Source organism: Aethina tumida, chromosome 1 (genome assembly GCF_024364675.1).
Source record: "Aethina tumida isolate Nest 87 chromosome 1, icAetTumi1.1, whole genome shotgun sequence".
NCBI classification, from domain to species: Eukaryota; Metazoa; Arthropoda; class Insecta; order Coleoptera; family Nitidulidae; genus Aethina; species Aethina tumida.
In genome coordinates this window covers 44,717,622-44,739,460 of record NC_065435.1, presented here as the reverse complement: position 1 = coordinate 44,739,460, position 21,839 = coordinate 44,717,622, and the positions used below count along the sequence as shown (strand labels likewise).

General features: G+C 30.4%; 3 protein-coding genes across 3 annotated transcripts; all 3 read left to right on the top strand.

Moving 5' to 3' along the window:
• The first annotated feature begins 13,748 nt into the window (after positions 1 to 13,748).
• LOC126265641 (eukaryotic translation initiation factor 3 subunit G-like) lies at positions 13,749 to 15,103 on the top strand. Its single transcript, XM_049967718.1, has 2 exons — positions 13,749 to 13,782; positions 14,359 to 15,103. Exon 2 carries the CDS (start codon positions 14,385 to 14,387, stop codon positions 14,964 to 14,966), a length of 582 nt encoding a protein of 193 aa, XP_049823675.1. The 5' UTR covers positions 13,749 to 13,782; positions 14,359 to 14,384; the 3' UTR covers positions 14,967 to 15,103.
• Positions 15,104 to 15,535: 432 nt separating this feature from the next.
• On the top strand, positions 15,536 to 16,762 carry LOC126265639 (eukaryotic translation initiation factor 3 subunit G-like). The gene is made up of 2 exons (XM_049967715.1): positions 15,536 to 15,684; positions 15,954 to 16,762. The coding sequence occupies exon 2, from the start codon at positions 15,980 to 15,982 to the stop codon at positions 16,595 to 16,597; it is 618 nt and encodes a 205-aa protein (XP_049823672.1). The 5' UTR covers positions 15,536 to 15,684; positions 15,954 to 15,979; the 3' UTR covers positions 16,598 to 16,762.
• Positions 16,763 to 18,412: 1,650 nt separating this feature from the next.
• Positions 18,413 to 19,734, top strand: LOC109609129 (eukaryotic translation initiation factor 3 subunit G-like). The gene is made up of 2 exons (XM_020025744.2): positions 18,413 to 18,547; positions 18,903 to 19,734. Exon 2 carries the CDS (start codon positions 18,929 to 18,931, stop codon positions 19,550 to 19,552), a length of 624 nt encoding a protein of 207 aa, XP_019881303.1. The 5' UTR covers positions 18,413 to 18,547; positions 18,903 to 18,928; the 3' UTR covers positions 19,553 to 19,734.
• Positions 19,735 to 21,839: the final 2,105 nt, after the last annotated feature.

Below are 21,839 nucleotides of genomic sequence, written 5' to 3'. Positions count from 1 at the left end.
GTGAAAAATCCATATAAGTCTTAAATAGAAGTAACGTTTTTGTTTTTATAGTTGTCAAATGACCGACGTGGTAATCTAGATGCGCAATATAACGTGAGTAATTTCACAGGTTGTACGTGTTTTTTTTCCTACAAAATGAAGTAGAAAATTCCTCAAAATGTGATCGCAAATATTTATTTTTCCTTTATTGTCACGGACGCAAGGGTACGGAGAAATGAATTACATTCGACAAAATCATATTTTAAATAAAGTTAATGCGAATTTCATTCTCTGGAATATTATTCATAAAGCATGACAGTTACGAGTACTTCGACTATGCTTAATAATATTTTACGATGTTATAAACTTCTGTTTAAAATTTCCAACAGGTCGTAACCATTTTGTCGGTTATTTTAACTTATTTTGCAAATGCCCGTTTAGAATAAAATTTGGTTTGTCCAAAAGAAACTTTAAACTAAATTATAAAAGTTATTGCTGCTACAATTAACTAAAAAAAAAATTAAATTACAACCGCACAACGTTAATTAAAAATCAATAATGAAGACGTTTTTCTTGTGTTTTTTTTTTTTTTTTGGCAGCGAACGAACAGGTCAATCAATACGATTATTAATCATTCGAACAGCCGTTTAATCAGAACAACATATACATTCAAATCGGTTTCAAATGACGATAGACAATTAAGTCGAATTTTACTATGGCAAACCATAAATCTCGTTGTCCGAGTGGCAAATGGCCCTTATGAACTGGCGCACAAAAGCTCCGGGAGCTTTTTAACCGCATTGTTGGCCGGTCGAAATTAAATGTTAAGAAAATTTAAAATAAACTGATCACAATAACTTCTCAGCAGTGGGTAAGAACCGTATTGTTAGAACTAAATTGTGGATACCATGTGCGCAAGGGGAGATGTTTCCTTTAACAGGAACTCGAACGTCAAAAGTGAAACGGGCCGTGCCCTCATAACACTTGTTTGGCGAATATTACCGTGCTTTTTATGTCTTATGGTGTTCGGGCCGTACGTAAAATTGATGATTTGCATAGCGGCTACGTGTTATTATTGATTCGTGCGAATGCACTTGTTACGGGAATAATTTCCACCATTTATTAAAATGATATTCACCATTTTCCGTCGTGTTTTGACACGATATCAAGGAAACGGGGGCCTTAATAAATTCACGTTGGCTATGAATTATATTTATACGCCGTTCGATTACTGAATTTACAAGTTTTAATGTTAGATATTTGGAATGTCCGGAAATGATCTTCACCTGGCTTTTATATTACACATTACGCGCGAGTTTTACGTTAACGTCGGTCGCATAGCAGTTAGAACTTTGTCGATTTTAATGGCGTTAATAATCGGCCTTTCTGCAATTTTAATATCGGAGCCGCAAGAAAATTACTGTTATACACGCCGTCGGTTTATTTATCGACGGCGAGTCGCAACTGATTAAACTTTGAATCCTCATGGTGATGCGTCAAGTGGTATTTTTATCCGCAATCGGCCCTATCGACAAAAGGACTTACCCGCAATGATTAAGCTCCCGACTGACGCAACACCATTTTTCCATAATAAAAATATAAAATTAACATAGTACATGTAATAGAATGTGTTTCGTTTGTTTTTATGCGTCGAAACTGACGTGCTACATAAATTTGCCAATCGCATAATTATCTGCGGCTGAAAAAAAAAAATGGTTCTCACATCCACTGAACCGTCGTCGGCGGTGCTCCATTTCCCTCCTGAAAGAGACACACGCTTACACAATGTGCAGTTGTTTAGCCCGAGATGTATGGTATCGGATATCGTTATTTCATTTTCCTTGCCTGGCTGAGACTCCCGTGCATAATGCAGGTGTATTCGCCGGCACAAAATAATAAGAAGCAAAATGAAGTTATTTCCATAACAACGATATGCTAATACGAGCTAAAAAAGCGCACGGCTCGCTTAGAATTACCAAGAATAATTAGCACCATTTCGCTCATAAGAAATGTGTTAACATGTGGATATTAAAGCACTTGCGGGCAACTAATAAGGTGAGTTAATCATTGGAACAGTTCCACCCTTTGCATATTTAATTGGCGACGTTCGCACTGTGCAAATGCAACTTTTATATAAAGTTATTATACATTTAAATCGCCGAAGCCGATAAAGCCGGCCATCGGTTGGTTAATTGTTTCGTGCGATGGAAAAGTATAATTTAACGCATCATCGATCATGATTCACACATCACAAATATGTATGTGGTTCGATTCGAGGGTTTCGCAATCCCGTGATGGGTTCGTGAACTTGTCAAGCGGTCGGAATTCTTAGAAAAGTTAATTAACATTATCTGTGCATGTTAAGCGAATATCTTTGGGAAACTGACACATTTTACTAAATCGATGGGTCTTCATTTAATCCGCGCAAATAGTTTCTGAGAACAACGTATTTTACCATGTTAACTCGTGGATTGTGTGATCCAATAAATAACCGACCGAAGCAAATAAATATTTTAAGTATTTAAACTGATTTTACAATGGACGTTTCATTAATAAAGCCACGTGCTTTGCATATTATAGTAATTAAAATTAATTCTACAAGATAAGAAACGTTTTCAGTGACATTCTATTACTTCACAAACAGACTTTTCAAGAAAATTATCGACGACATAAATCTTATACAGAAACATAGAAAAAAATTAAGTACTTACGTAAAACAGTTTTTAAATGAAAAGATAATTTACATAAGAAAATTATTATATATCAATTTCAAAGATTAACATTATATATTAACATTTTAATATAAATTTTAAGAATACAATACAATAAGTATTATTTTTGATAATAAGTAAATAAATTATACAAAAAACTTCAGGAAGCACTTGTCAAAAGTGATAAAAATTTCATTATCATATTTAAATATGACAAAAGTCAATCAAATCAAATTTTTATTATAAAGCGATACTTACTTATAGAAATATTTAAAGGTAAGTATTAAATTAAAAAGAAATAAATTTTAAATTTGGGGATACAAGTAATTGTAAAATATTCTGTTCTTAATTTTACAAACTTTGATTCAGAATTTACAATAAATTTTAATATGTTCAAGATTATCTTAAGAAAGCAGGTAAGTAGACATATATTTTATAATTTTGGTAAATGATGAAAAAACTCTATAACTGAACAATTGAACTCCAATTAAAGAAGTGTCCTTTAAAATTATTAATAGCTACGAATCATAAATAAATTAAATTTAAGGGTTTTTAATTTAAACATGAAAAAATTGAACTACTTACTATACTAAAACCCTTTATTAAAGACAAATAAATTAGTTCTACAATCTTTAAATTACGGAATTACAATAATTTTTAACTTTTTAAATTTTATTTTAAGAATACAGATAATTATACACATATTTGATAATTTTAATAAGTGATAAAGTAACTGTACAATTGAACAATTGAACTCCAATTACAGAAGCGTTTACTAAAATTATTAATAACTACTAAATATAACTAACGAATTAAATTTAGGAGTTTTAATTTTATAATTTCAGTAGTTTTTGTTAAAAAAATTGAACAACTGAACAATTTAACATAACTCCAAATAAAGACATGTCCAGTAAAATTATTAGTACCTACTAAATATAAATAATAAATTACATTTTTTAAAATGAAAATATTTTCAGCACCTACTTCAGCATAAAAAAATGAACTACTTACAGAAACACCTCTTAAAGTTAAGCAAATTAGTCCTACAAGCTTTATATTATGAAATTACAATAATTTTTATCTTTTTAAATTTCATTTTAAGACTATAGATAATTATACACATTTTTTATTATTTTAGTAAATAATAAACAATCTGTACAATTGAACAATTGAATTCTAATTAAAAATGTATACAGTAAAATTATTAATACCTATTAAATATAAATAATAAGTAACAATTAAGTGTTTTTATATATCGTTTAAGTAGTCACTTGTTAAAACGAAAATATTTTTTAGCATCTGCTTTTATTAAACCTAAAAAAATGAACTACTTACAGAAACATCTCTTAAAGGTAAGTAAATTAGTTTGGTAAGTTTTAGATTACGAAATTACAATAATTTTTACTTACATTACACCATTTAAGTCACTTATTAAAATAAAAAATATTTTATATATTATATAATATACTTTAAATTAAGATATTACAATAAATATAAACCTTTTAATGTAAATTTTAAGAATACAAGTAATTAAACAATTAAAAAAATGTCCACTAAAATTAATATCTATTAAATATAAGAAGCAAATTATTATTTTATTATTTCACTAGTAATTTAATTTTCAAGATTTACTTTTGGTAAACTTAAAAAAATGATCTACTTACAGAAACACTTCTAAAAGTAAGCAAATTAGTTTTACAGGTTTTAAATTAAGAAATTACAATAAATATAAATTTTTTAAGGTTAATTTTAAGAACACAAGTAATAATTCATTTATCTGATTATTTTTTAAAATTAAATTTAGGAGTTATTATTTTACTATTTCAGTATTAACTTTATAAAATTAAATTATTTTCAGGACATAAACTGGTAAACTTAAAAAATTTTACTACTTACAGAAATGTTTCTTAAAGATACGTAAATTAATTCTACAAGCTTTAAATTACAAAATTAAACTTGTAAAGTTCACTTTAAGAATACTGATAATTATACACAAATTTGATTTGATTTTTAAAATAGACAAACTATAGAATTGTACTCGAATTAAAAGTTCAGTAAGATAATTAATACTTACTAAACAATGAATTAAATTTATCACTTGTTAAAATTAATATATCAACATAAATATAACCCTGTATAAACATAAAAAGATTTTTAATTTAATTTCGTATCATAAAAGTAGCATTTAAAACTATATTAATTTGTTGTTCGGGAAGTGCAATTCTAAATGAAATGAGCACAAATAATTTGTGAATTAGTATGTTTAAAAGCACGGAGTAGAACTTTCCACCATCTTACTCCCATTCCATCCACAATTATTTTAACGTCCGCATTTAATGACTGCAGGCCATTCGAAACCATCTGGCAAATCTGCAGGAATAAACAAACTGCTTTTTATTGCCCAACTATTATAGTAAAACAGTGTTTTTAATTTTTAGCACGCGGACTTGTTCCCAAGTGCGGAATTACGGAATCTCATAAACCATTTATGTTTTAGTATAAATTGGCAATAAAGCCACTAACCGTAAATTTTACAGGAAAAAGTTAATCATTAAATTCATATTTATACGCAATCGGATTAACATCGTATGGCTACTTAAGAATATTAAACCGAGGATGGTCGTAAAAATTTAAATGAAGTTTTTGAACACAAATTCTTAAACCGCATTATTATACCCGCCATACACACTGACACACTATAATGGGTAATTTTTAATTATATCTACACATATATTTTTTTAATTTCATTTTCACAAAACGTTCATTTTAATTAATATTATTAAATCAACCGGCTTATCGGATAGATGCCCCATTAGAATCACATTAATTAATTCAATTCAATTAAACATAAACAAATATTTCAACTTCTGAACATGTTTTGATTTGATAAGTGTAACGAACATGTGCACTGTCATTCACTTTGTCTCTTCACGTAACATGACACTTCTGACACGAGATAGTTTTATTAACTGCAAAAGAGAATTAAACGAATGTGATTCTGACATGGATACCTTCATACGGAACAAGATCAAATGGTCAGATAAAAGGGACAGCAATTATTACACCGTTTTTATAATTCCCCCAGCAACGGACTACGATTACCGCAGTGAGCAACTTTAATGAGTGGTAAATTTTAAAAATTGTCCATTCCAAATAATGGACGTGAACTTCCTTTATTTGTTTATTTTAATACTGATTAGTCGACGATAACCATTATTGATTCCACGTCAGAATTTTAGACTTAGCACTCGTTTCGCAAGCGTGCAAAATTCGCTCTTAAAATAATATGGGTTGTTGTTTTTTTCCCTTAATGACCGTACTTGTAACCAGACGCCTGTCGGATGTGAAAAAATAAAAATGCTTAAAGGGCATCCCAACGCTAATTTACATGTTTAAAATTGACGTTACTCAGAATAAAAATGCACATTTTATATTTATTAAGAATAGCGTTTGCAGATGTGCAATGCACCAAGAGCGGAAAACCTGACCATCTGAACGCACGTATGTACACTTTTTATCGCAAAAATCTAGTACCTCAATTGAAGTTAACGTTAATTCGTTGCGGCCGAAGTGGGACGGAAAACGTTTAACGCACCCAAGTCCGATGCGACAAGGCCGGATGGCCATTTTACCATCCGAAAGAAGGAATATGACCACGGAGGGCCGACAATCGATGCCCGGATTGATCACCGACCTGCCCCGAATCGTTCCGCGGAGTTCGAACTGGCGCACGTAAGTTTTGAGGGGCGCAAGTGTTTTTCCGTGACAAGGAGTGTATTTGACCGATACCTGGGGCCGAACACCATCAGGTGCGCTCCATTGTTCGGCAACTGTTTTCAATATTTCCTCGGATGTCATATACCTCTCTCATTTGGATACGAATGTATCATTCATTTTTGCCGCTTTTTTCTGTGCTCGGAACCCGGCAACAGAAAAAAAGGGAAGACCCTCATCATACGTGCGTTGACGTTTTATTTTTATTTTATTTTATTTTATTTTATTTTTTTTTCGTTCCATCCACGGAAAGAGGCAGAAGTCGCATTCCGCGCGCTCTCCAGCCGCCGCCCTCCCCGGTCTCGTTTTTAATTGTGGCCGTGGTTTTAATCTAATTCTGACATGTGTCATGTTTATTGGGCCTATTACGTAAAACCCGGGAGTGTTGGCCCTGGTCTCCCCCCGATGCGTCGGCCTCCAGTTTCTCAGATTACCGCCAGATAAGCCGCGGTGCTGCTCAACACGAATCTAAAATATTCGGTGCATTCGCTGGCGACTGGAATTTTTAATGCCGGTTATGATTGCATCTAATTTATTTGTTCGTTTTTATATAAATTTCGAAACAATCTACGAGACAAGATAACTCTATTTTCGTTGCGGTCTCGACGGAACTTAACGTACAATCTATCAATTCTGACTGGGGACTGGGCACTAGGTCTACATCCCCAAACATTACTTAACATAAACAAAAAATATTAAATTTCTTGGTATTTATTAAGGGAAATTAAATTGAAAATATAGTTTGATCTAATCATAAGCCAAAGGAACTTCTTCCAACTTCTTTATACACCAACACAACACCAAAGTTTTGATAGATATTAAAATAGGTAAGTATAGAAACACTTAATTGTAACATTGATTTAAAGTTTCTGTTCAATATTTAATTGTTTTGTTACTGAATTAAATAAAATCTCTATTCTTTGATTAAATTACCTTTTGCTATTGGTATTTTAAATCTGTACAATTAAATATAACATTTAGAGTTTTAACAATAATTTTACTACTCTAATGCAAATTAAATTTTAGAAGTCTTCCTGAACACAACTTAAAATTAACAAAAAAATACTATAATTTTTAATTATTAATAAAAGTATAAATTAAAAATATAGTTTGTACATTACAGTGGGCCAAAAAAATCGACTATTTTTTTTAACTTCCGACACTGAAAAATTAGTTCCTAGACACCTTTAAAAAATTCTATCCAAAGATGAGCTCTTAATTTTAATAAGAAGGTCCTCCTCATCTTAGTTCTCCATTTTTTCTCCAGTTCCATATGGCAAAATCCATATCTCGTCATTTCTTGATAGTACAGAAAATTTCTATTAACATTTTTTGTAGGAAATTGAACGCTCTACAAAAAAGGTATTTTACAATTATTTTATAACTCTTACCGTTTAGAAGATACTGGAGTTCAAAGTTTGAAGAATTTAACAAATTTTTTTCTAAATTTTATAACTTTTAGATAAATAAATATTATAAAATCTTGATAGGAAATTAAATGATCTACAAAAAGGGTTTCTGAAGGTTAATCGATTACTCTAACCATTTAGAAGATATTCGTATTCGAATCCCAATGATTACTGATTTTAATAGTCTTTTAATAAATATTTTAAATTTAAGTCATGAAAATTGAGATAATTCATTCTCTTTTGACATAGGTATGCCAAAGGGATTTCTTTATTCATATTAGACGATTTGCAGATGAATTACAAATAGTCCACCCTATGATGGTCATAAGTCAAAGGAACTTCTTCCAATTTCTTCATCTACCAACACCAAAATTTTTAATAATAAATAATTAATTTAGAGTTTCTGTCCAATATTTAACAATATTAATTGTTTTATTATTAAAGTAAATAATTTTATATATTAAATATATTTTCTTTTATTATTTAGTATTTTAAATAAGTATAATTAAATATAACATTTAGAATTGTAATAATTATTTTACTCCTCTAATGTAAAACAAATTTTAGAAGTATGTCGAAGCACAATGTAAAATAAACAATAATTTTGAATAAAAAAATAAATATATTTATTTATTTATTTATTTTTAATATAACTATTTTGTTACTTCAAAATTTTAAAATACTGTCATATATTTAAAATTTTTAAATTTAACTTCTGAAAGCAATATTTTAAAATACAAAAAAATATCAAAAAAATTGACCATGGCATTTTAAAGATATAAGCGTTTAAAGGTGTAAAATTTATTTCATTAATATGATAAGATATATGATATAGGAGTGTTGGAATTATAATCATTTGTTAACATACTACTTAACAAAAAAGAAAAACATCAATAACTAATAGATGATAATACAAAATTAGATATTTCCCAATATATTATACCGCCTAAAATTTAAGTTACTAGGGAATAACAACAATAAATTGATACGTCAAACTGCCTTGTCTTTGATTCCATATCTGGTGTCTAACTATAGAACTAACTATAGTCTTAATTCTAAAAGTTACATAAAAATGTTTAAAAAAGCAAAATATTTCTTATAACAATCAAAATATCAAACACGCCTAAATATTGCACTACTTGTTTGTCTATTTTCTCTTGAATACACAAACTTTCAACTTATTTGTTATTAATAATCAAATTTTGAAAACTAATTCAAGCTGATTAGGATCATTTTATAGATTTTAATGCAAAAAACGTGGAGATTAAAAATTGCCGACAATGAAATGAAAACTCCACATCACATCCAATAAATTTATAGCCCATGAATTATTCATGTATTCTAATTTCACTCTATTTTAACACCATGTTTATCTTTCTTACGGTTAGATAAAAAGAGTAAGATAATTAAACATCCAACACCAAAAGATACATGTGAATTTAATTATGAATTTTTTTTGCTTTCAACTGGTTGCCAATAGCTTCAAGAATGAGAAGTTAAGTGTAAATTATACTTGATAACTCGAATGTTTTAAACAAATAATTTGGTAAAACATTCAAATCGACTTTTTGAAAGGAACACCTACTTTAACTTCTGCTGAACCAAAGTGTTGTCACCAATTTTAAGAGATACATCAAAAAGATTATAATAAAAGTAATATAAATAACCAAATGTCTGATATGCTCTTTTAATTGGCAAGTTAGAAGAAAATTTTGATACATGTTAGACTCTCCAAGTTTTTTTTTCAGGGCCACTTTAGTTAATAATAAATATTTTTCCTAAACTCATTCGATTGGTAGTTTTTTTCCTGACAAGTCGCGGTTTGAGTTATGGAAGTTCGAGTGTATTTATCAGACGAAAAATTATAAATAGCTTGTAATTCGATGTGACTTAATATTATCTGCCATTCGAAAACGATAATGATATATCGTCGGACGAGTCCCCGTCGAAGGTGTCTGTGTGTGTAAGTTTGATAAATGCAGCGAAATTCAGGGATCCATTACACGTGGTCCCATCGCGAGATAAAGGAGAAACTGTATAAGTTGTGTCCAGATTGAAAAAACGCGCCGTACCTATATCGCGATCGAGACCTTTCATTAATTTCAACAGATGAATCTCCGATTAGACGAACTGAACGTGTCAGGACATGGTATAGTAAATCCAAACCACAATCCAAGCCACTTATCGGCGGGGTAATCTGAGAACCGAAACATCAAGAATGGAATGGTACGCATAAAAAATATTGGAAAATGAAGCCGGGTAACGTTCGAAGTTAATGTCACTCTTGGATCTTAGTCAAAGTGTTATTTATTAAGTACAGTTCACTGACAATCATTTGTTATGCGTGTCCGAACACTTTTGTTTGTTGTAATTTAACCAACGTAGCTGTAACTGTAGTCATAAAATTAAATAGGAATATTATCACTAATAATAATAAAATAACTGAATGTGTTATAGACAATTATTGTTTGAGGAAAAAAGTAGCAAACAACAATCATTTGAAATATAGTTGAACTACAAAATAAACTGGTCTACAGATTAAAACAAAAATTACTGAAAAAAAAGGGGAAACGCAAAGTATTCTTCTGGAAAAAAAACATTTCAAATCAACCATTAGTTGGTCCAAATGATGTTCTACTTCCACCTCTGCATATAAAACTAGGTCTTTTCAAAAACTTTGCCAATGCTCTGAATAAAGATGGTGCAGTTTTTCTTAAAATTTTGTATGCTAAAATTAAAAAAGGTATGTGGTATTTGTTGGTTCTCAGATCAGGAAGTTATTGAATGATGAATATTGGAGAAAGAATCTGCAGCCTGACAATCTTTCAAAAGCATCTTGAATGAATTTCTTTGAAATAAAGAAAGGGATAACTACAGACAAATTGTTAATAAATTATTGAAAAATTATTGTCAATTAGGTGCATGGATTCTGGGTCAAAAGTATGCTGGGAGATTATTGCTGGACTCTAATACGTGCTGACTGACCCAAAGAAATTCAAAAGATGTTCAAACTTCACTTTTGAAATTCCCTTTTTTTGTGAATAAATTTACGATTTTTTATTAAAAACATATGAAAATAATGATATTTTATATTTTGCAAACCTGACTATTTAGTTGTTCCAGTCCAAAACCAGTGTACCAGTGATACCGGTTGGCCAAAGTGGAGGTCGTCAGCCATATCTTAGAAACTACTAATCGAATTGGTGAATAAAAAATATTGCCAATAAAAGAAGTCTTGAAAAAGAACGTGGAAAATATTCTTCATATTTTTTATTATAATCCTTTTGATAAATGACGTGACAATACGTTAAATACTATCAAAGATAGAGAGAGATAATCTCAGTTTAGATGAAGAAGAGTCGACAAAGCATAAAAAGAATATTTTATACAGTGATCAACTGGTCAAATTGGGCACTTTCTTATTTTTCAGTGGATAAAATTATAGTCAAAAAATTTCAAAGAAGTTCAAAAAATTTAAATGAAAATCGATAACTGAATAATCCAAATTTCAAAAAACAATCCAGTCTTATCATCAAGTTGGAGACTATCTGGAGGAAATGAGACTTGCTGAAATTAGTTCAAGATCTGGAAGAAGATGGTTAGTGGATAGGGGTTCATTTGACCCCAGACTTACAGGAAACAACCCAGTTTCTACTAAAAATGTGAATATGCAATTTTGATATGCTTAGGATCACATCCACTGGACCATAGAACAGTGAGGACGAGTAGTTTTTAGTTTAATCCATAAAAAAATTATGGTCTTGCTTCTGACGTAGACCCTCTTAGATCGATTTACGTACAGGAATACACAAAACAACATTTGCTTCCATATATTAAAGAAATGATGGTCTTAATAAATGTTTCCCAAACACAATTCAAATTGGTTGAAATACCAAAACATCATGTTTTGTCTTGCCCGTTTTAATCTTCAGGCATGAACCCTATATAAAATATGGGGTATCTCATTTATAACCAAATTCGATATAATCATTTACAAATGTAAATGAAGTCATCACAACAATTCAAGAGGCTTGAAGGAATATAGACTTTGGAAAATGGTCAAGTCAATGCCACGAAGATGGCCAAAATTATAAAACAAAAAGGACATTATACACAGTATTAATGTTATTTGATTTAACACAGAAATAATAATTAAAAAACCCTTTCTAAATTATTAAATAGAGTTGATATATTTATGTCCAGCTCATTTCAGAAACATATATATATATATATATATATATATATATATATATATATATATATATATATATATATATATATATATATATATATATATATATATATATATATATATATATATATATAACATTTTAGAGAACCAGAATACATTAATTTTTACAATATTAATGTAATTTTAACAGTTCACACTTAGACTTATTATCAACATATTCAAATAATCAAGTAGAAACTACTTCTCCACGATTGCCAATCAATTTCGTTCGGGCCATCAAAACTTCGAGTTATCGAAAAAAAAACAAAAATATGCAAAAAGTTTCTACGTTTATCAATGCAAATTGATTTGGCAAAGTCGATGGTTGGCGCAACCATCGAACTATCGACATAAACACAACGCCACAAATTGATATCGTTTCACAATACACATTATACACTCTTGGGCAATCAATCTTGTTTATATTACAATGGCGGCTTCCTTTCTTTATAATCTTATTCGTATGAGTTTCCATGTTCACGTGTAATTTGTACGGCGGCCACAATGAAATGCACGAAAGGAAAACTCCGAACCGCCACTCAGCAAAATAATTGTGGAATCATGTGTTCCGGTCTTTGGGCTTAATAAAAATCGGTCTTATGTATATTAGTGGCTTGTTATTTGTACCACTTTTATTCTAATGAATTGCCTCGGCCGGGGCGAAAATAAAACAGGAACGAGTCACGAGTTTTACGCTACGGTTTTTATCCGATCGAAACAAAGGTATTTTTCGCGGGTGTACGATAGGTCCTTTTAATTATGTTCGATACAAGGTCGAGATAAAGGAATTTCAAAAATTGCACTTATTTAATTTATTTAATAAGGTCGCAATTCGTTCGGTTACGTTTACGTCACTTTTAAACATATTCATTCGTCTTCGGTGAATATTCTTAAATTAATTCGGAGGTAAATTAATGCTAATCCTTAATATAGAATGTTAATGAAAGTTACCAAAATGAATGCTTTGGAATATATTAGTAATTTAATTTGAATTTTTATATTTTAATATTATAAATTATGAGAGAATTATAAAAATCTTCACTGGAATTGAATTCTATGCAATTTAAAAAAAAATGGGAGCTCAATGAATAGCTAATTATTAATTAACGACAAGTCAGTGTTAATTAAAATTTTTAAAACTCTTTTAACATAATAATATTTGCTATAAAAATATACTAGTGGCCAGAGAAATAGCACACATTACTATTTATTGTTAAATAAATTGGAAAATACACATCTCCAATTAAATGCAATCAAAATTTTATTTATAATTATTTATAATTCTACATTTATTCATTTTCTATCTAAATCAAAATAATTTTTAGTTAAATCAAATTAAAAAATAAATATACATATTTATTTAATACTTTATTATATATATTTAATAATTTATTCATAATTTTTTTCTGAAAAAATTTTGAATTGAATCCTTACATCAAAAAGTTTAATTTTAAATTATGTGACATTTCTCTAGCTACCACATTACTAACGCGCATGCTCGTAAAAACTGGCGCCAAATTCAAAACAACACTGGATAAGTGAAAAAAATTCAGGATAAATTATAGTTACTTTTAATTAATTTGGTAGTATTGTTTTTTTATTATTTCGAATTTGGCACCATCTTTGCGAATGTAACGTATCCGCCATTACATTAAACTCTGTCGTGTCTTTTATAGTGGTGAGTATCTCTGTTATTAATTTTAGGTATTTTACATTGAAATTTCTACCAGTGCGATGCTACGTTGTCCTTAATCGGTAGGTTAACCAATAATTTATTGTAAATTATGAATTTGTCGAATCTGTTAAAACTCTAGAATTATTTTATAAAATATGATTGAATAGACCACGGATGTTATTGCGTTTAGTTTTAAAAGTGAGTAGATTTATTGAGTACTATCAATACATTAAGTCTTTCTAGGTTTCAGCTATTAATTCTCCATAATCAGTCAACCTTTGGAAAAGACTTCCACGATGATTAACACTCTTTATTACCATTTTACACTTGGGAACTACTGGGCAGTCATAGATGAAAGGCTCAACATACACTCCTGCCAAGGAACGTCAATTACACTGCATCTGAATCAGTACAGCAACTAAATAAAATATTAGTAAATAATTATTAATTTTATAGGTAATCACAGGACGACTTCAGTTAGACTGAAGTCCTTTTTTATCCTCAAACTTGAATGCCATCTACCTTTGAAGGTGCCAAGATAAACCAATATCTCATTTTGATTTCTTTTATTTGTTTTAGGTACTTCTATCAATAAACCTGAGACAATGGACCTAAATATGCGCAAGGCTAATTACACTCAATCCTATTTCTCAGAAATTGCCGAAATGGATTTATTCTCGAACTGCCGAAGGTCAGTGGAGGAATCAATTTCCCCCTTCATCCAACACAGACCGTTCGTACAACGTGAACTGACGTACAATCCTATCGGACCACAGGAATTTTTTATTGAGGATGATTCGGCAGAACAATTATCAGGTATATATGGTCTACAGGAGCATGATAATGAACAGGCGGATGGTCACATTAATTCGGGCGAGAAACGATTTCCAAGATATTTCATCCTGCAGAATCCGAGAATCAACAAGGCCGTTGTTAAAGTCAGTAGGTTTAACACAGAGACCACGTGGAATGAATTGAAGAATCTGGCTAGATTGTGGGGGCCGACTTATAGAATCCACGTGGCCCGAGATCGGTTTACCAAAAGAGGACGAGGATTTGGTTTCATACACTACAAACATAGAAACGATGCCGCCAGAGCAATAGCAGGTATGAATGGGCTTCTATTTGGAGGTGCGATACTCGAAGCTGGATGGTCCAGACAATCTATTAATATAATTCAGATTTAAAATTTTGTCTTAAAAAATTATTGTTTTACATTGATTAATCTTGAATAAGGTTCTTGAATTTATTTATTTACATTATGTACCTTTTAATTTTGAAATCTACTTTTTGAACACGTGTTTGTGTTAATTATTAATTTATACAATAATTATGACTTAATATAAATTTATATTGCAGCTAATATGAGTTTTATTTATTTCATTCAAGTTCAAATAGTTCTACACCTTATCAAGGGTAACTTGAGAACTTAAATAAGCTTCCTGGAGAACAAATTTGTAACATAATTATTAAGGCCTCTTTTATTTTGAAATGTGGTCAATAAAAAAACCAATTCGAAATAGGATTGGGCGATCTCCCTTTCTATTATTTCATTAATCTGTAAATCTTTTTGCACCAAAGGCAATTTTTTATTGACCTAGTACATTCAGAAATGATAGTTGGACATTTTAGAGTTATCTATGTCTTTATGTGGAAACTCATTTTGAATTTGGCGCCTGTTTTGAAGAAATTGCGTCAGAGCTATTAATTGTCAATGAGTTCCTTTCAGTGGTGAGCAGCTTACAAGAATTTCCTGCGTTTTGCTACACGACTTTTCTGAACGTTTTTCTATAATTTTAATTAAGCGATACATCAGTAGTATACAATATTAAATTTAGAATCACTGAATCGTCTTGTACACAGTTGTAGTAGTAAAATCGATCTATACTGAAAAAAAGTTGACAGGTGAGTAGATAGGTTAAGTACTTTTAACATCAATTCTTTTGAAATGTATTAAATGTATTAACTTTCCATTAATGCATATTTAATTATACTTTTTGAGTTTTCTTTGAGCTTTTTGTGAGATACTGTTTTGAGAATCTATTTTAAAATATGAATAATATAAGACGATTTTTGTATAAAATTCTTCTTTATCTGTCATATGCAGCGCCCTCTTTCGTCTAGAATGCGAAACTAACTCAATCTGTCCGCTTATTCTGTCATATTTGTTGCAGGTAATTAGAACAATATAACTGCAACAATGAACGGTAATATGTACTATAATTACCCTGGCCAAGCATTTGGTAACTATCACATGGCAGGCTTCAATAGACCGAACATTCTGTTCAACTACCAGACACCAGGGAACGGATTAATGAACTCCATGCAAGTGCCTCACTTTCCTGTACCGGGTGTTCCAATGACGTACTATCCTCCCGGTATACATCAGAATGAGGTACCACGAGGTCCTGGTCCGAATGATCCGATGATGCAGACGTTTAACGTAAATGGATATGAGGAGGGTTACAATGGCACAACGTATGGTTATGGTGATAATTCGGCTGCGAATGAACCGCACCGCAGATATATTCTGCACCGCGGTCAAAGACTGTACCAGGCAGTTGTTAAAGTCAACAAGATTAACAAGGACACCACTTGGAGAGATTTTAAAAATCTCGTAAGAACATGGGGCCCGACATATAAGATACATTTGGCCAAAGAAAGGATAAGTAATAAAGGAAGAGGTTACGGCTATGTACACTACAAGTACAGAAGCGATGCTACCAGAGCAATAGAAGGTATGAATGGTCTTTCCTTTGATAACACCATCCTTGAAGCTGAATGGTCCAAGCACTCACTAAATGTGGAACAGAGTTAGAACTTTTTTATACAAAAATGTTGTTCAAATTATTGTTGTTTACTTCTTAGTCTTCAATACTTGTATCATGTAACGCTTATTCTTCTCTTTCATAGTTGTTCAATTATTCCCCTTTGTGGGTGACAATTTCAATTTGTTTAAATAAATTTATTTGGTACATATTAATTATGTATTTCATTTTATTGTAATACAATTTGAAACGATAAAATTATTTATTTTTTTTAAATAAAATTGTATAAAATGGTTTATTTTAAACTGTGTAAAGATGTAAAAAATTATAATGTAGGTAAGATTTGGTTATTTAAAATTGTTTACATTTTTATATTTGAATTTTAAATGCACAGAATCTTTTAAACGTAGTTGTGGCAGTAGAACTGGTGAGTATCTTAAAATAGTTGGCAGGTGAGTAGATTTGTTAGGTACCTTTAACACCAGTTCATCGGTTTGTATCTACTATATTAATTTACCACTAATGTAAAGTCAATGCCGGACCTGCAGTCACACGTGGTGTTCAAAATTGCTTACAGCGCTGATTCAGTGAATAATCCCTTCTCTCTTCCTCACACGCTGTCCTCCTATAAGTCCGACTCACATTCGTTGCGCGGTAAAATACGTTGCAAGCGAATATAGTTTTTAAGGTGGACCTGCAAAACAGTCGCCGACCGTACATTTGAATGTTTAATTTAATTGTAGAAAATGTAAAAAATTAAAAAACTGGAGAATTTTTCAAAACATTGTTCGTAAGGGCATTTTTTAAGAAATCATTGGGAGGACAAAACGTTTATAATTGAAGATTTTGATGTTATGTTCTTCTTTATCCGCCTTATGCAGCGCTATCTAGCCTGTGGGGTGCGAAATTGAATCAACATGTCCGCTTAGGTGTCCACGTTTGTTGCACGTAATTAAACCAATATAACTGCGACAATGGACGACAGTTACTTGACTCGAATCCTCCGTGAATACCAAATGTTAGATTTTAATAGGGTAAACACTCTGTCCAACAATCTACCATCAACAAGTGAACTATTGAACCCCATGCAAGTGCCCCAGGTCCCTGTGACAAGTGATTTTCCAGTTCCCATGATGTACTACACCTCCAATGTACAACAGGAGGTTCCACAACGTTCCACACCGAATTATGTCAGACTACAAACGTATAGCAGTAACGGATATCAGCAGGGCTACAATACAATGTACCAAGGTTACAGTAATTTGGTTAGGAATGAACCGTACCGTAGATATGCTACTCCCTACCGGCAAAGATTGAACCAGGCTGTTGTTAAAGTCAACAGAATCAACAAGAAGACTACATGGCGAGAATTTAAAAATCTCGTAAGAATATGGGGCCCGACATTTAAGATACATTTAGCCAAAGAACGAAGAACTGACAGAGGAAGAGGATACGGTTTTGTACACTACAAGTATAGAAGCGATGCTGGCAGAGCAATAGAAGGTATGAATGGACTTTCTTTTGATAACACCATTCTTGAAGCTGAATGGGCCAGGCAGTCAGTAAAAAAAGATTAGATTTGGAATTTTCTTATACAAAAATGTTGATGTATTTCCTGCTTTTTCACATGTAAAGTATGTGTTTAATTTTTATTTTGTGTATTATAATTACATTTTTATTTTAATAAATTTATTCTGCAAATATTGTGTGTTTTATTTTATTATATTAGAATTTCAATTGATGAGAATTTTTTTTAATAAAATAATAATATAAAACAATCAATATTTATTTTAAGTCATGTAAATATCAAAAATTATATTTTAGGTTAGGTTTGGTTATATAAAATTGTTTTAGTAACACTCTCTCACTTTTTATGGAATTTCTATGTAATCGAAAACACATTTTATAATGTGTTTTGTGTATTTACAATTTAAAATCGTAGAACTGTTTTAAACGAAGTTGTGGTAGTAGAAGTGTTGTATATCTTAAATACTTGACAGGTGAGTAAATTTTTTAAGCATTTTTAACATCAATTCTTCAGTTTTCTATTCATTGTATTAATTTTTCATTAATCTACCTTTAATTATATACAATTATTATTTTTAATCATGAATATTTAGTTTAATTTGTGGAAAAAAATAACAAATTTAAATATTTATTGATTTATTTTACAGAGAATTTTCCAAAAATATTCATTGGTCATCGCATTTTGTAAGAAATTATTGTGTGAACAAAACGATAATGCCTGACGATTTTTGTGCAGTGTTCTTCTTTACCTGCCACATGCAGCGCTAATGTTATCTATAATGCAAAACTAAATCAATATGTCCGCTTATGGTGTCATATCTGTTGTAGGTAATTAAAGCAATATAACTGTGACAATGGACGGTAATATGCACTACAACTACTCGTCCCAAGCCTTCGGTGACTACCCAATGCTAAACTTCAACAGACTGAATACTCTACCCATCAACCAACCACCAAGGAACGAATTAATGAACCCCATGCAAGTACCTCAACTCCCTGTACCGAATGATTTTGCAGCCCCAATGATGTACTACTACAACCCAGGTATACAGCAGGATGAGATGGCACGAGGCCCTGCTCCGAATCCTGCTATGTTGCAGCAAACGTCAAACAGAAATGGATATCAAGAAGGTTACATGTCATATGGTTATGGTAATTGGCATACCAATGAGCCGAACACCAGATATTCGGCCAATCGCTGTCAAAGACTGAACCAGGCGGTGGTTAAAGTCACCAGGATTAACAAGGAGACCACCTGGAAGGATTTTAAAAATCTGGTGAGAATTTGGGGCCCGACCTTTAAGATACACTTAGCCATGGAACGAGGAACTAATCAAGGCAGAGGTTACGGTTTTGTACATTACAAGCATAGAAGCGATGCTGGCAGAGCAATAGAAGGTATGAATGGTCTTTCTTTTGATAACGCCGTCCTTGAAGCTGAATGGGCCAGGCAGTCACTAAATCCGGAGCAGATTTAGAATTTTTTCTTATTCTTTATACAAAAATGTTGTTCAAATTACTGTTTGTTTTGTGATTTTCAATGCTTCTCTATTGTGTAACATTAATATTCTTTTTTTCATAGATTTAAACAATTAATGTGTTTAACAATTCACTTTGAATGTCAGAATTACATTTCTTGCCAATAAATTTATTTTGTGGGTATTTCGGATTTTATTTTAATAAATGATAATCTGAAATGACAAAATTATTATTGTTTTAAAGTATATGAGTTTTAATTTAGATTATATTAGGTTAGGGTATATATTCAGTGCTGGAAATGTTTTCACAAATCAGTTGCAAATCTGTACAAATCAAATTTACTGCAAGATCGGTCCATTAATCACAATAATCATTACATTCACAGGTTTTTACTTCTTTTTTAATAATAAATCAATTTGGTCTGGAATAAAGTATGGAATATTTTATTAATATTCATAAAAATAAACAATAAGTCAAATATTTTGTGGCGTAACCTTTGGCTTCTATCATGGCTTAGCATTTTTTAAGCATATAATCTGCCAGTCTCACCAATGTGTCGATTGCTTCTGTATGGTTTAAAGAAGTTCTTATTTGCTTTTGATGTAGTAATGTCTAATACTACGTTAAAACAGACCAAAAATTTTAAAAATTTAAGAAAAATTAACCTCAAATAAAATAATATTTCATACTTTTCAGCAGGCAAAAAGACCTAAATAGAAATCGATGAATGGTAATCTAGTGCAGTGGACGGTAAACACAAAGTAGCAAATATGTTTAACACTGTTACAACAGATATGAAAAATGCTAAGAGATAAAAATCAAATTTTAAAAAATATTCCATACTTTCTTCCACTACTATGTATATATATTAGTTTTAAGTAACTGATGTAACCAGATTATGTTTTATATTTGTTACAGGACTATTAACAACAACTTTATTTGTAGTATTTAGTTTTTTTATATTATTGTTTTACTAAATTTTAGCAATAAAGCAGTGAATGTGACACTTTCAAATGTCATATCTGTGCAACATCAACAACATGCTGCATATCCTTTTCATGCTTATATTAATTAACAATTATAATTTAACATGAGCTGAAAAAGTGCACTGTGAGTGTAAAATACGTGAATACACCATAGCAATTCATTAACAAAATTAAATAGCTGGTTTAACACAATGCACTTATGTCAAGATTAAATCGTACATACGAAAAGTTACTTAAACCCACTGTAATTCTTTGTGTAAACAAAATATATAAGATTATTAACCCTAATTAATTTTAAATTCAGATTAATCATCAAATTTTGCATTTAATAAACATTATTCCGTGGAATCTCATAAACGAAACTCATTTATTTTTGTTCAGTTCGTGTTAATGATATGCCACTTTTGTTAATGTGGAGAAATAAGTTAATTAAATCTGTACATTATCAAAATGATTTAAATATTAAATTATTATGTATGGCAACATATATTTATACACACGTTTGTTTCATTAATCATGTAACAGGAATTTAAATCATGTTTTACATTTTGAATTTAGATTTGTGAAATAAATATGTTAATTAGATATTTCTTGTTAAAATTATGATAAATGCAATATTCCACAAATCAAATATTCATGGAAAATTTATATGTTTAAAAAATATTATCCAGGATTGAAAAATTGAAAAAATTTAATTAATTTTGCATCTACTTGTTGGTATGTTTATGAAATGTTCCTTTGTATTTTGTAATTGTTAGTTAGTAAGTTAAATATAAATTAATATTAATTAATTGGACGGTTAAATTGCCACTACATACTTATCTGAAGGTGCATGAGGTAATGTTACAAGAAATATCAAATTCCACATTCATTAATACAAAAAAATTTATTTTAATGATAATTAAAATGGATACAAATGTAATTTATTTTAAGTGTGTAGATTGGACGTGTAGATAACATCACATATCAAATTTGAAAAGAAAAAAAAAACATTATATAATAAAAACTGCCTCACAGTTCTATTTTAATAATAGGAGCCTTTAAAATGGTTATTTTTGACGTTTTTTATAGATATAACTGTCGAATAAAATTCTTGATGACTGACATAAAATTAGGTTTTTAGTCGTGTGTTATATTAACCTCGTTCTTTGGCTATTAATACGAGCCTAGTCCCCAAAAATTGGTTCACGGTGAATTAACCTCTAAATTTTTTTCTTTCTTGTTTTGTTTTTGTTTAATTCGTTAATTCGTTAGTTCACACTACTCAAAGGTTCAGTTGAAATCGCTTATTGTTGGAAAA

Excerpts from the sequence above, each read along its gene's own strand:
- LOC126265639 (XM_049967715.1), top strand. The coding sequence starts at position 15,980 with ATGAACGGTAATATGTACTATAATTACCCTGGCCAAGCATTTGGTAAC.
- LOC109609129 (XM_020025744.2), top strand. The coding sequence starts at position 18,929 with ATGGACGGTAATATGCACTACAACTACTCGTCCCAAGCCTTCGGTGAC.
- LOC126265641 (XM_049967718.1), top strand. The coding sequence starts at position 14,385 with ATGGACCTAAATATGCGCAAGGCTAATTACACTCAATCCTATTTCTCA.